The following is a 15580-nucleotide window of genomic DNA, read 5'->3' as shown; positions in this document are numbered from 1 at the left end:
AGGGCACTGTTTCATATGGAATTTTCCCGAATCGCCTTTCATTTGGCGCGACGGCTGTTCGCCAGATGGGTCTGTTTCCTAATTTATATTTATATATGTATATATTCCTATTTTAGTTATATTAGGAGAATATAAATCCGCGAGAGGAAAGAATTTTTACTAATTAAATCTACAGGACGTAACATTATCGTAGCACAGCTTTTCTACGATATACAAAAACTGCGCAACGATAACGAAACTATCGTTAACTCCAGTAACGAGTTAGATAATCGTACCACAGGGATGTCCTGAGGATGACCCCGGGATGTTTCTTCGTCCTCAGACATCTCTGGGATGTCCTTAGAAAATTTTATGCTGTCTGGGATATGATTGACACACATACCTAATAATGAAAATGGAAAAAATGTGAGTTAGAATTTAGTTACATTATAATATGTCTATAAAGTTAAAAATTATTTGAATTTTCTTATAAATAAATATTATGTAATAATTATTATTTTTAGAAACAGTACAGGATAATTTTAAGTGGAATAATAAATCGACCAAACTATTTCTTGAATCATATAAAGAGAGAAAAGAACAATTTCGAAATCCAAAAATAAAAATGAAATTATTGTGGCTGGAAATTGCACAAGTCTTAAAAGTAAATGGATACACAAATGAAAATATGGTAGATATACTTGATTGGAAAATGAGAAATATGAAGAGATCGTATAAGACAATAAAAGAAAATAAGAAAAGTACGACAGGACGAGAATGCATCAGTTGGGAGTATTATGATATTTTTGAAAACCTTTTTGCTGAAGATCGTACAATTAACCATGGAGCTACATTGGAGTCACGTATAAATATTCCAGGAACTTCTACTTCTACTTTAAGCCAGGCCGAATCAATAGCAGATAAAGATTATACACAAAACAGACAAGCACTACAAACACTAGCTTCTAATATATCACATACATATATTACGGAAGAATCAGACAATACCTCTGAAACAATATTAGTAAATGATGATATTAATTCATTGCTAACAGAATCACCTACAGTATCACGTACTTCATCAAGAGCCTCAACACATAAATCTACTTTGAACATTAATAAAAATAAAAATAAAAGTGTATATAATATGAGGAAAAAGCAATTAGAAATTGAAGAACAAAGAATAGAAGCAATTAAACATTTAAAAGAATTATTAGATGAAAACAATAAGTTACAAAAAGAACGGAATGATCTCATAAAAGAATTATTATTACATAGATAAATATATTATAAAGAGAATTGAAGACTAAAACCAAATTCTTGGGAAAGAAAGATGCAATTTTTTTTATTTCTCGTTTGTTACGAACTAACTTATTTTATTTTGTTGGCGGCATTTTTTAATTTAATATTTATTACATAAAGTACAAAGAATAAACGTTTTCGCAAAATCTTTTTTTTTACAAAATTTTATTTTTAGGAACTTTTAAGAACTGTATTTATTACAAAAGTACCAGACTAAAAAAAACTTGTAAGCATAGAACGTACACTTTCATTTATTTTTTATTTCTTAAAAAGAGTTTGTTTTATACATATATAAGAAGAGTAATATATTACATATATGTATATATATATATATATATATATAAGATGGCATTCTGTATATATTACACTGTTATGATACGTACACTGTTACAAAGAAAATATGTTATTAAGAAATATGATTTTATTTTATTGAAATAAATGCATTATATTGTAATAAATGCAATATTATCCCTTTTTATTATTGCAGAAACATTATTTTCTCCATACAGTTCATCATCATTTCCTGCTATTAACTCATTTTCTATCTGTATGTTTTCTTCAAATGCCACTTCTCCTCTGTTAATTATAAAATTATGCAATATGCATGCAGCTGTAATCATGTTATTGCCAAGATCGAAATCGCTAATATCTAAGAAATGAAGTCTCCGAAATTTTCCTTTTAGAAGCCCAAAAGCTCGTACTATTATATTTCGAATAGAAGATAATTTAATGTTATAAGTTATTTGTGCCCTTGTTAAATGGCCAGTATCTCTATATGGCGTTATTAAATTTTTTAGCAGAGGATAAGCTGTATCTCCAATTAGATATAGATGTGGTGACAATAGAAGATTCTCAATGTTTGTCAATTGTGTATATACCTCACTATATCTAAACATACGAGCATCATGCATTCGTCCTGCATCCTGGTAATCCTACATAAATATTAACAAAACGGGCTCTCTCATCACATATACCTGTAATACAAATATATTGTCACATTACATGAAATAAAAATATAAAACATGCAAGTAACATTTTAAAAGAATCAATGATAAATATTAATTAAATATCTAATATTTTAAACATGCCTTGTAAAATTATCGAGAAAAAGCCTTTTCTATTATAAAAATCATTGGCATTATTAGGAGGTGCTTTACATGCAATATGGCAACCATCTATTGCACCTACAACACCTGGTAACCCATGTGAACGTTGTTCAAATATCGGAAAGTATTTAATTATACTATGATATTTAATATCTGTAGAAATATTATGTGCAGTTAGAATTATATATATTACGCTATTACCTACACAGAGAATTATACAATTTTCAGCCTTAATGGTAATGTGCAAAGTTGCGTAACTGATAACTCTATTTATAAAATAATAGAATCATAATAACTTTTATTATAATACTTTTGACCTAATGTGTACATATATATTGAAAATTGTTTAATTTCCAATGAATATGTTCTAGCATATATAACACTGACTGCATAATACTATATAAAATATTTTAAATATCACTTATTTATATATATACAGGAATGAAAACAAACATATCGCTACTGGAAAAAATGTTATTAATAATTACTTACAGTAGATGAGATCTCACATGCTTGCCTATTTGGCCATATAATAAAATTGGGCATCAATTGGATTATTGCATTCACTATTTCCTTTAAAACAGCATGACCTGTGCTTTTTGTGATGCCAAATTTATCTCCTACTGCAAAATAACTTCCTTGTTTAGCCAAAATCCAAATTATAAAAAGAACTATTTTCTTTAATTCCATCGGACGATTTTGATTCCGTATCATGGCATTACCAATAATATTAACTAATTCCTATAACAAATTATATTATGTATTAAAATAAGTATTGACTTACACTACTTAATAAAATACTATTTTATATTTTTATACCTCTGCAGTTGCAGGAGACATTCTAAAATGTTCTTTAAAAATAGAACCATTGTATAATGGAACTATACGCTCATAATAATTTTTATTTTTTTGACGTATACCACGTCTTCCGATACGAAAATTATTTAGCAATGGCACTTCTAGTTCTTCGATAATATATCTTAAAATGTTGCCTTCTATATTATCATCTAACAGCGCAAAAATGATTAAATTGTTATACATTTTATATTTTTGGTCGGACTAATCATACTAAGCATACAGAGGTTATGTGTTCTTCTTGAATATTCCGCCCTTTTAAACTATAAACAGTCCGTTCAGAAGACTGATCCTCGCTCAGACAGCGTTCACTCAACAGTTGCACAACTGTTGTGTTTTTTGAACGCAGCCATTACTGAATACCTTGGCACACGGAGCACTGGAAGGAAGCATCCTCGCCGGAACAATATCACTCTACAAAATGCTAGACGAAGATACCTTGGAGAAAATCGTTGAGAGCACCGGAGCACGACTGTGAAACGGGTTCATAACATTTGGCTCGACCAGTGCAGGCATCCTCGCAATATTCCTGACAATCCGACTCATCAAGCTGGTCATGGACTCCATTATCAGAGGTTACGTCACACATTCTACCCACGGATGGAGTATCCACCTTATAGGAGCAATATGGAGCTCCATGACGCACCTCATCCACCTGGGCGGACGCAAAAGCAACAAAGAGGCTAGTACAGACGATCCAGTAACAGAGGTGTTAGTGCAGCCTAAACACAACGATGTCGGGAATAAAGACTTAGAAGTGAGTGAACTTCGTAACGAACGGACCAATACTAATTTTACCAGAGAATATGACGAATTAAATAAATATTTAAGCACTGCGGTAACTAGAATATAAGAAGCGTTCTATATAAGGAAAATGTCGGTACAGAGCGACCAACATTTTCTTTTATGGGGGGAGGTGTCACATCCAGCACGAAATGTTTGCTTAAATAACGCAAAGACAAGTAAACTCTACTAGAAAACGCTTTTCGAATATCCATTTATCGACTGAGAGCTCGACAGTAGTTCCTCTTCCTCCACGTGGCGCGCACAACGAATTCCAAGACACGTTACCTAATCCCTAGACCCGTTAGCTAATCCCTAGATCCGCTAACTAATCCCTAGACCCGTTAGGTAATCCCTAGACCCGTTAACTAATTCCTAGACCCGTTAACTAATCCCTAGGACCCGTAGCCGAAAACCCGCTACAAGGCCTTAGTACGAACCCCGCCGAAAGGTGGCGTCCTTTTCTCACAGTCAAAAGTCGAACTACCACAGTATATAAGGAAGCGCAGCAGAGTCTACAGGCAGTTGTGCAATACTCCTCAGAGAGTCCAGATCTCGAGTTCGGTTCGTGCGTGCTGTGCCTATAGTGCCTGCAGGATTTTTGTGTCGGTGTAGTGAAAATTCGGATACGACACTTCCTTCCCAAATCTAGAGGTAAGCTCTCTGTGTCTAGAATTAAGATATTTCCCGCTGTTTCTAACTTAGAATATTTTTGCTGTTTCGGACTTAAAATATTTTCGCTGTTTCTAACTTATGTCGTGGCCTTCGCGCCTAATGCACTAAGGCCGGTTAAGTTTCGGATTCGTTCGTGGTCTTAGGGATTGGGATCCCGAGCTTCGCTGGTCCAGGCGAGATAGAAGTAGTCGGTCGTACAAAAGAAGTTGGTGTTTATTTGTTCTTCCTTACACTTGCGCTTACGTACTAGCGTGGAATGACGGATCCGGATTAATACGTAACTAACGAGATACTCAGTTCTCGGTTCAATCTTCTATCTATCTATCTGCTCATTTTTCGGCTCCAGTCTTATATATCCTGGTGCCTTTGGTATGACTGACACAATAACCTACTTTCGTGATCTCAGTCAGCAGAGTTGCAAGTTTATGTATTAAAACTTTATGGTGTCAGCACTCTAACCGAATTGTGTAAGGCGTGCTTACTAACTAACTGCAGCGTATGGTGGAATAATTAGGACGCGGTTACAACACCCTCCCCCTATTGGGAAAAGAAAACGGAGGCACGACGTTTTCGCATTAAATAACTACAATAATTATACAGATAGATACAATTATATGGGTTCCCGGTGACAGTTTTTTTTTCTTACAATCGTGTCATGTTAATGCTAGGTCCCCTTTTCCTTTTTTTTTTATGTCGATGGGTTACTGCGTTTGCGTTTTCTTAGTTGGTCAATGACCCATATGGTGGAGATTGTTATTATTAAAATAATTATGCAGCTGATCGTAGGGAAAATGATGTAGCTGTGCATAAATAATGGGTTTTGTCTGCTTTCTAAATTTAGACTTATATGTTCTAATTTGGTACTTAATTTTAATAATTCGTCAGGATGTGGAATTTTTTTTAGATTTAATTGTGGTATTTTGTTCTTGTATTCCTCTACTAGTGATTTGGTTCCTAGAAAGGTTAGATTGTAATCAGGTAAATATGCTGGAATTGTGTTTTCCTTTATCGTACCAGGAGCAGCTAGAGTTATGTCGTCAATTGTGAACTTACATTCCTGGTGTGCTTTTATCAATCCTGATCTTATAAGTTTGGCTAATTTTTTGAATTTTGGACAAGAATATAGAATATATAGGATATAGAATATATAGACATATAGAAATTGTTTTTTCGCAGGGTGTCGAGTATAACCATGAATGTGAATATTTCAAAGGAATAATGATCATACAATTAGTACTAATATATTTTGTGCTATGATTTTGTACGAATGGTTGTGATCGCGCGTATATTTGTATTTCGTACGGTGATTCGGAATTTATTTGATATACCGGATTATTTTGTTCACTTACATATGTGGTTTGGGATTGTGCACATTTATCTAGATCTTGTTCAGTTAATATCATATATGTATGTTCGTCCTTGTCGATTGCTATCGTGAAGTAATTAATATCGGCTAAAGCGAAAATATTGCTATGATCGAGTATAGGTATAGGGGTTACATGTAATATGTCATAAGCGGGGTAGGTGACTAGTGGAATCCGTAAAATAGTAAAAAGGTATTCGTTCTTATAATAAACGCTTAGTTATCAGTTTTTCCATTTCTAACCAATTTCCTATATCTATTTCAAATGGAAAATACGTCCCTTGTGGTAATTTAAGCGAGGTTTCCTTAAATTTAGCTATTACATCGGCAACGGGTGTTAAGTGTGGGTGCAATACTCCATGTCTTAAATGTAGTAAATATTCTATCACGTTTTCTACGTCTCGCATTAAATCAGCAATAATCATATTTATGACGGCGAAATGTTCGTCAATTTCGTCTGGTACTAGTTCTTGATGCTGTTCTAATTGAATTTTGTGCATGTGGTTTACTAAAATTTCTTCGTTATGACTTAAGGTAGTCTCTAGATTTCCTAGGTGAGCTATAGTGGCGTTCAAGATTTCGATTTGGTGTTTTTGAGAATGTTGTAGAATCTGTTGGTTACTACTCAGTAAATGCATCTGTTCGGTAATGATTTTTTCGTCATTCGCATCCATTGTTCTGAATAGTATTTTTGCTATGGATCCTATTCCGTCTATCATTCCACGTCGCAGATTAACCTGTGGTTTATATATTAGATCGATGCTTTTTAGTAAGTTCGTTACCCATTCGATGTTTTTTCCTATAACGATGTACAGATTGTAGCAAAAGGTTCTCACAGTATTTCCTATATTCGGCTTGCTGCATATTTTTCTTGTCTGGTTGGTGTATTCTTGAAGTCTGCTCACTCTAGTGTTCAGAGAGTGTATCTCCAACTTGATCACTAATTTCCATATTGATGTGGTTTTGTACAAAAGCCCAATTTTTTCGAAGTAGATTCCGGGATTATGTTGAAATTCCTGTATCTCGTATGCTGGGTCGAAATTGGGTCGAAACTGTAGCAGTTAGCTCTGTCGTCCCAAGGATTAATGCTCTATAGTTGGACAGAAAGAGGTGTTTCGGAATTTCCCTTTGCTCTCGTGTTTTCTGTTAGTGATCAATGAAAAGTTTTAATCTATTCACATGGGTGCGTATTGTTTTTCGTCCCTTTTTTATCGTATAATTTACATCAGAATTTTTCTCAATTATCTCATACGGTCCTATCCATTACGTATCTAGTTTTTTCGATCGTCCTCTCCGGACGGTTTCATCGTATAATAATACTTTATCACCAATTTTAAACGTGACTTCTTTAGTTTTTTTGTCGTAGTATACCTTGCTTTTCTGTTTTTCCCGTTTAAGGTGTTCCTTGGCTGTTTGGTTTGCAGCTCAATCTTTCTTTGACTTCCTGAGCGTAGTCGCCAAGGGTGTAAGAGGATTTGGGAGGTTGTAATATAGCGGATGGTAGGAGGTCCTGATGTCCATATATTAATTCAAATGGAGTAAAATTCGTACTTGTATGTGATGTAGTGTTATAGGTGAACATAGCATAAGATATCCACTCGTCCCAGTCAGTTTGATCCGCGTTAATATAATGTCACAGGTATTCAGCAAGTGTTCTATGAGTTTTAGCGAGCCATTACTCTGGGAATGGTATGCACTTGTTTGAATCTTTTCGATTTTTAATAATTTGCAAATGCATTCTTGAATATATTAATTAAAAAATTTGTTCCTTGGTCGGTTAATACTTTGTCGGGTATTCCGTACTCGAGTATAATTTTGGTCGTGAATTCCTTAGCAATAGTAGATGCTTCTTGATTCAGAATTGGGATTGCTTTACTGAATTTTGTTAGATTGTCTTGGAAAGTTAATAAATATTTATTTCCATTATTAGTTACAGTTAAAGGTCCTACAATGTCTAGAGCGCATTTTTCAAATGGCTTATCAGGAGTATCGGTGAGCATTAAAGGTGACTTGATGCGAGGCGCTAATTTATTCTTCTGGCAATAGGTGCATTGGTTAGTGTAATTTTTTATATCCGTTGTGATGCTTTCCCAGTTATGATTTAGTCGAAGCCTATTCAATGTGCGTTGTACGCCTTGATGTCCTCCTAAAGGGGCATCGTGGTATTCATATAATAATTGCCTTTTTTCTTCTTTACTATAGGTTCGTGCAGCATCAGGCTCTTCCTTTTCTTCGTTTTGGATAGTGTCGTCTTTACTTTCGGTACTTACTTTGAGGATAGGTGGGGCGACGTTTCTGCTTAGAGCATCAGCATTCAAATTTGCTTTACCTAGCTTATGGATAATTTCGTAATTGTATTCTTCTAGTTTTAGTCTCCATCGTACTAATATTGATCCAGGATCGGTAACATTGAATAGCCATGTCAAGGGTTTGTGGTCGGTAACTATCTTAAACTTGGTCCCATATAAATAAGGTCGGAAATGTTTAACGGCCCACACGATTGCTAAAAGTTCCTTTTCGGTAGTATTATAGTTCTGTTCTGCCCGAGATAGTACTCGACTGGCGTATGAGATAGGACGATCTCGCCCTATTGGTCGTTGCGACAATATCGCTCCTATAGCATGATCGGAAGCATGGGTGGTGACAATAAATTCCTGGCTAAAATCAGGATATTTAAGGACGGGCGCTGTTGTAAGCTTTTCTTTTAAAGTGTCAAAAGCGTTTTGTTGCGCTGAGTCCATATAAACTTTTCACCTTTTCTCACTAGTTTCGTGAGAGGTTTTGCTACATTTGAGAAGTTTTCAATGAATTTACGGTAATATCCTGCAAACCCGATGAATGATTGAACATCTTTTATTCTCATAGGAGTAGGAAAATTACGCACGGCTTCCCATTTCGAAGGATCTGGCTAAATCCCTTCATTGGTAATGATGTGCCCTAGATATATTACTTCCTTTCGGAGAAATTCGCATTTTTCGGGTTGTAGTTTGAGGTTGCAATCTCTTAAGGTTTGCATTACTTCCTTGAGCCTCTGATTGTGCTCTTGTAAGCTAGCTCCGTATATAACTATATCGTCTAAATATACTAAGCACCGGAGTCCTTGAATTCCATGTAAGACGGAATTCATTAGCCGCTGAAATGTAGCGGGTGCGTTTTTCAAGCTGAAGGGCATTCGAGTAAATTCATAATGCCCGTAAGGTGTGGAGAAAGCTGTTTTACCTTTGTCTTGCTCAGCCATGGGGATTTGATGATATCCCGATGCGAGGTCCAATGTCTTAAAATATTTGGAGTTGCCTAGTTGATCCAATATATCCGTTATATTAGGTAGAGGAAAGGAATCTCCAATAGTAAGGTCGTTCAGTTTTCGGAAGTCTACGACTACTCGCAATTTCTGTTCTGCGGTAGCGCCACTTTTCTTCGGCACTACTAATAAGAGTGCATTCCATTGACTGTTACTTGGACGTATAATACCGTTATGCAGCATTTCTTTTATTTGTCGATTTACCTCTAATTTGTGTTTTTCAGGTAATCGGTAAGGTCGAACGTTAACAGGTGCAGTATCAATACGAGTAGTTATTTCATGTTCCATTCAGTCCGTGCAGGTCAGAGATTCTCCTTCTAAGTGGAAAATATCGCGAAATTCTTCACAGATATATTCTATAATCCTTTGTTCTTCGGGGTTCAGATGTGTTAAACGTAGTAGTTTCTTTATTCTTTCCACGCGCGGTTGTAATATCCCACGTGACTTATGTTGCCGACTTTCAGGATTCGTAATAACATCGGATGCTTCTATTTTTCTATGGTTACGCACGGTGTCGGAATCTCCATTGCTTTTTCGGTTAAGTTGATGACACTGATAGGACAAGTATTTTCATGTGGTTTTACTAAACAGTTTCCAATAAATACGCCTAGTAATGCTTCTCGAGCCTGTACAATTCTGGTGATATTATGGCTAGTGTAAGCTTGTATAATTGTTTCACTCCGTGGTGGTAAAATAATCTTATTACACGGATATAGTGTAAAAATGGCATTACGAATGTGTAACTGCCTTATATTATAATCGTAGGTGGCTCCATATTTCTGCAATAAGTCTGCGCCTAGGATGCCATCATAACTGATAGGAAAGTCATCAGGGACTATGTGGATTGAATGTTTTATTTCCTGGTCGGGTAACAATATAGTAGCTACAATTACGGCTAAGATATCCGTCTTATGTCCGGTTACTCCCGAAACAGTGATTTTCTTATCGTAAATTAAGGTTTCCCCTTTTAAATTTCATAATTTAAGTAACGTAATAGCAGATCCGGTATCCACTAATAAATCTGTCAAGAATCGTTTAGTTTCCTTTATTGGTATAGTAACTAAATTTAAACCGATACAGATTTTCGTGGTCCCATCGGTATAGGACACTCGGTACTCATCCGCTGGGCGAGGAGATTTAGTCATGGATACTTCTAAGTCTTCTTTGTTGTTATTATTATTTCTTGTGTTACTTGGTTTCCACGCTCGTGGTGCGATATTAACAGCTGTATGCTTTTTATAAGTGCGTTCATTATTTTGGAACAACATTCTTCGTCGTTATGTCCCGACTTTCTGCAACGTTTGCAATATTTTTGCATTATATTTATGCAAGGTGTGCTGCTCGGCTTAGGTAAGGAATATCGAGTCGGATTTCTGCTTACCCTGCAATCACGCTCATAATGGCCGACTTTGCTACATTTCGAACAATACGGAGTTCGGTTGTTGCGTATGTCTTGATTCAGCTTATGTTTTATAAATGGTCGGCTCGACCCTATTAATCGTTCTTCCGAACTGGCTCCGGCTATGGCTTCGTGCAACGTATGATAGTTTTGTGAGCGAACGAGTAACTTAATGTCGTTATTCAGACCAATCTGATAGTTCTGTAGCGCCTGTTTTTGTATAGTTTCTAAGATGACACGTTTTTGTTCCGTAGTGTGTCTTTGTCCATTTATCATGGATTCGTAAAGCTGCATTGCAAGTTTGTCGGTACGTAATCCGTACCCTTGCACACTTTCGCCTACTCGTTGCTTCAAGGAATTAAATTCAATTTGTAAATGTGTCGTACTTTTCCTGGTAGAATAGCATGTCTCTAATTCTTGTTTCAATTGCTCGAAATTTTGAATATCCCTAGTGTCGAAATCTATCATAGCCTTGCCTTTGAATTTAGTACATAATATTGCTTCGAGTAACATAGGTTTTTCCTCAGGATTAATATTATTCATAACGTAAGAACTTGCATTTAGAAATTCTTGTAGTTGACTCTGCGAAGTACCGTCAAATTCGGGTATTATATTTCGTGCTTCCTTTAGTTGCATATAGTTAGAAGTACGCGAGTGGCGGTTTTGTACATCGTTGGTTGTTCGTCCGTACGTCACGTTCATAGGACCGTGACTTATCTGGTGATTATAGTGGCTTTCCGCAAGTGCATGGATTTGTTCATTCATGTGACACATTTGTTGCCGCATCTGAGTTATAATATCCAAGAGTATTTGTTCGCATTGGATGTCGTAATCTCTATCCACGGTTGCTGCAGGAATTTGCTCATCTGCATTGTTTACTTGCGACCGGAGTTGGTTTATTTCATCATTGATAGCTGACTCAGTTACATTAGTCAGAGGAGATGCCATATTGTATGTATCCGAGATATTACGAGGATAAGCTACTAAGGCTTGACTATCTTCCCCGGATGCGCGCCTGTCTATCCGCGTATCTAGCCGGACAGGGAATAAGCTATCGTCCAATTCGTTCAAGATAAATTCGCGCTGCGTTACCACATGCTCGTGAGTTTCGGAAGAATCGCTATCATTGTACCGCGCTTCTAAAGTTCTACGAATATTATCAACGATGTCGCGGGTCGCGGCCTCGATTACACGCAACGAATTCAAGCGAGTATTTAATGAGCGATCGCTGAAAGACCGGAACGGTGCTAGTCTAGCATTTGGTAGTCGTCTCTCAGACATTCAAATTTGCAATAGGAGTCCTTATCTGACTTACAATATTGCTGTTATATACATGTCTACTTGGTGCTGTCTTCCCTTAGCGGTGCGGTCCGTATCCATCAACCCGTTAAGGTGAAGCAACTCGAGGTGTACGCTCCTTTTCAGACCTCGCTGGTCCCGTGATTGTCCCGGAGAATGCCGGTGATCTCTCGTGTACTGCATGACGTGGTGTGCGAGCCTCGGCTGCAGCTTATCGGGCTCCTGAGGTTCCTCTTCTTTTGCCAATCCTTACGGTATTAGTATGACCTGGATGGTGCCTGTATCTCCGCGATGCTGACCAATATACAGGTTGTTGAGCGATCTCACCGCTGCCACCAAATTTGTCGTGGCCTTCGCGCCAGATGCACTAAGGCCGATTAGGTTTCGGATTCGTTCGTTGTTTTGGGGATTGGAATCCCGAGCTTCGCTGGTCCGGGTGAGATAGAAGTAGTCGGTCGTACAAAAGAAAGTGGTGTTTATTTGTTCTTCCTTACACTTGCGCTTACGTACTAGCGTGGAATGACGGACCCGGATTAATACGTAACTAACGAGACGCTCAGTTCTCGGTTTAATCTTCTATCTATCTATCTGCTCTTCTTTTCGGCTCCAGTCTTATATATCCTGGTGCCTTTGGTATAACTGACACAATAACCTACTTTCGTGATCTCAGTCAGCAGAGTTGCAAGTTTATGTATTACAACTTTATGGTGTCAGCACTCTAACCGAATTGTGTAAGGCGTGCTTACTAACTAACTGCAGCGTAAGGTGGAATAAGTAGGTTGCGGTTACAACACTTAGAATATTTTCGCTGTTTCGGACTTAAAATATTTTCGCTGTTTCGGACTTAGAATATTTTCTGGTTGTAACTTAAAATATTTTCTGAAGACTGTTAACTTGAACTTAGAACTATAGGTAGTAAACCTTGTATATTAGGAAAGTTTTAAAATATACTCATATTATGGAGTTGAGTTACTATTCATTCACAATCTCTTCTCTCCTCTCCCACTACCAACGGCAAGTCCAACATAGTGCAGTGGTGTAGTTCGACCACTCATTCACAACTCTACGAGATTGTAGTGATTTTAAAGTCCTCCAAGCAGAAATCTCCACGCATCGCTACTCACGCGAGGATTTGGTGCGAACCTAATCGCACATTGACTCAGTGAGACCTGCGACAACAGGAGTTGCTCAATAGGCACGACGCCAACACCCTCCAACACCAACCTATTGACACCCCGAGTTGACGATCTGGTGCGAATCTAACCCGCACATTGACTCGATTAGGGCCACGTCGCTCAGGTAACGTTTGTAGAGAGGTGGGGGCATTTTTGAGAACTTCCCTGACTCACGGACAAGTGCCAAAGACACGTCGTGGAGGTCGCGAATATCAGCTTAGTAAATTAAAGGCCCAGCTATATCATTCTGTAACAGCCGCTTCAAGCTCTTATGTTGGTGTGGAATATCATCCCGACCCCGAGTACGAACAACACTTCCGACGTCCTCAGTGTCCTCCGACTAGAAAACCCGCTAATATAAAATGAGCATCGCAAGTCTTAAAACTAATCGAGTTCGAACCGATGCCGCCTCTCCCGAATCTTGAGCATTTGAACGCGGCCCGCGATCCGAGAGTCCGGTTTTACCAATTATTGAGGGCCAAGATCACCCACTACTACTACGGCGGTTCCACTGCCCTAAAATCGGCCAGTGAGCAGGAAGATAACCAGGACCTGCCCGGGCCCGACGACCTCCGACGCTACACTCACGATTCTATGAGCCATCGCTGCCCCCGAAGTAATTACCCTGGATTAAATTTTCAAGAAGAAGGGTAAGTTTAAAAATTTCAATATCCCTTTCGTTGTCGCGGAAACGCCTACATCGCGCGTATCCCCAGGGAGAACCTCTCAGGTTCGTTCGACCCGAAAAGCGATCGTGCGACGGTAGAGAGCTCGACACCGGATTAGCTTCACCCTCGGACGGGCTCACCGTGACGTGACAAAGGCAAGGCAACTACGAAGGGAAGCCTACAAGAGAGCGACACTGCTGGCCCAGCACATGAATCCTGCGAAGCCGCGTATAATCAGTGACATCAGAGGCTACGACTTAATCCCTCAATCGTACATTAAATTTCTTCTAAAGAATCGTTTGATTAATACTCACAAAAATACACCAATACGCGAGTCTAAATTAAAAAAGTGCGTACCAGACCATTCTTCACCAAAATCTGTATCGAGACCATCAAATATATCACACAAATCCATAACCGAGACCTTAGATGTAGAAATCATTGACCTCACCCGGGATGACGAATTTAATAGTTAAATAGCCACATATATTTTTCAGTTGGAGTCTCATTTTCTTATGAAACCCCCTCGCAACTTACCTTATTACTTATACTTAACCAGAAAACAGGATAACTATATACTCACCAAACCCGACATATTATTGTAGAACACCGCTCGAAACCACTTATTGTAACACACATACACACACTCATATCCTTAGTAAACGTATCATCTCAATAAGTAACGCTTGTGTAATTTACATTTTTATTCCTTTTTATATAACTTTTATTACAATGAAAGAAGGAGGGCGTACTAGGTGGCGACGGGACGCCGTGCGTTCGGGACCTGCATCTTATGTTTCGTTCCGAGGAGAGAAAAATATCGAGAGCGCGGTAGTCGCTAGACCGGGAATCGAACCCCCGGGTCTTTCGCTTGCCGGGCGACTGCTCTAGACCACTGAGCTATCTGACGCTCCACGCTCACGACACTCTCCCCTCCCCAGATAACGTTGAGAGATGTCGTTCGGAAGCGACATCTCTAGTGTTATCCCGAGCGCACGGCGACTACCGAGAGAGGCATTGTTACTTGTACCTGGTGGTACAAGCTGACAGTCTCTCAAAGTCAAAGGTTCCCATCCTTTTAAGACCTGCTGTCCATGTATGCCGGCCTCCACCGTTGCCCCTCCTTATCCGGTGCAAATAATAGAAATAAGCCCCGGGGTCGACGCCATATTTTGGCTGCCCCCGGGCGCTTGGACACGTTTTGCAACGCGCCGAAGGGGGATTCACCATGAAAGAAGGAGGGCGTACTAGGTGGCGACGGGACGCCGTACGTTTGGAACCTGCATCTCATTTTTCGTTCCGAGGAGAGAAAAATATCGAGAGCGCGGTAGTCGCTAGACCGGGAATCGAACCCCCGGGTCTTTCGCTTGCCGGGCGACTGCTCTAGACCACTGGGCTATCTGACGCTCCACGCTCACGACACTCTCCCCTCCCCAGATAACGTTGAGAGATGTCGTTCGGAAGCGACATCTCTAGTGTTATCCCGAGCGCACGGCGACTACAGAGAGAGGCATTGTTACTTGTACCTGGTGGTACAAGCTGACAGTCTCTCAAAGTCAAAGGTTGCCATCCTTTTAAAACCTGCTGTCCATGTATGCCGGCCTCCACCGTTGCCCCTCCTTATCCGGTGCAAATAATAGAAATAAGCCCCGGGGTCGACGCCATATTTTGGCTG

The 15580-nt window shown here is 38.7% G+C and overlaps 1 protein-coding gene across 1 annotated transcript; it reads left to right on the top strand.

Annotated features, from left to right (window-relative positions):
• The first annotated feature begins 304 nt into the window (after positions 1-304).
• Positions 305-1261, top strand: LOC112590123 (uncharacterized). The gene is made up of 3 exons (XM_025305853.1): positions 305-335; positions 510-809; positions 1068-1261. The coding sequence occupies exons 1-3, from the start codon at positions 305-307 to the stop codon at positions 1259-1261; spliced, it is 525 nt and encodes a 174-aa protein (XP_025161638.1).
• Positions 1262-15580: the final 14319 nt, after the last annotated feature.

The sequence above is a fragment of the Harpegnathos saltator genome, unplaced genomic scaffold (assembly GCF_003227715.2).
Source record: "Harpegnathos saltator strain DR-91 unplaced genomic scaffold, Hsal_v8.6 scaffold72, whole genome shotgun sequence".
Lineage (NCBI taxonomy): Eukaryota > Metazoa > Arthropoda > Insecta > Hymenoptera > Formicidae > Harpegnathos > Harpegnathos saltator.
This window is presented reverse-complemented; position numbering and strand designations above follow the sequence as displayed.

What these genes read in the sequence shown, in the direction of transcription:
- LOC112590123 (XM_025305853.1), top strand. Translation starts at nt 305, where the DNA reads ATGTTTCTTCGTCCTCAGACATCTCTGGGAT. An exon ending in TCCTCAGACATCTCTGGGAT is followed by an intron (nt 336 to 509) that starts GTCCTTAGAAAA and finishes TTTTAGAAACAG; the next exon opens with TACAGGATAATTTTAAGTGG. An exon ending in AAACCTTTTTGCTGAAGATC is followed by an intron (nt 810 to 1,067) that starts GTACAATTAACC and finishes CTTCATCAAGAG; the next exon opens with CCTCAACACATAAATCTACT.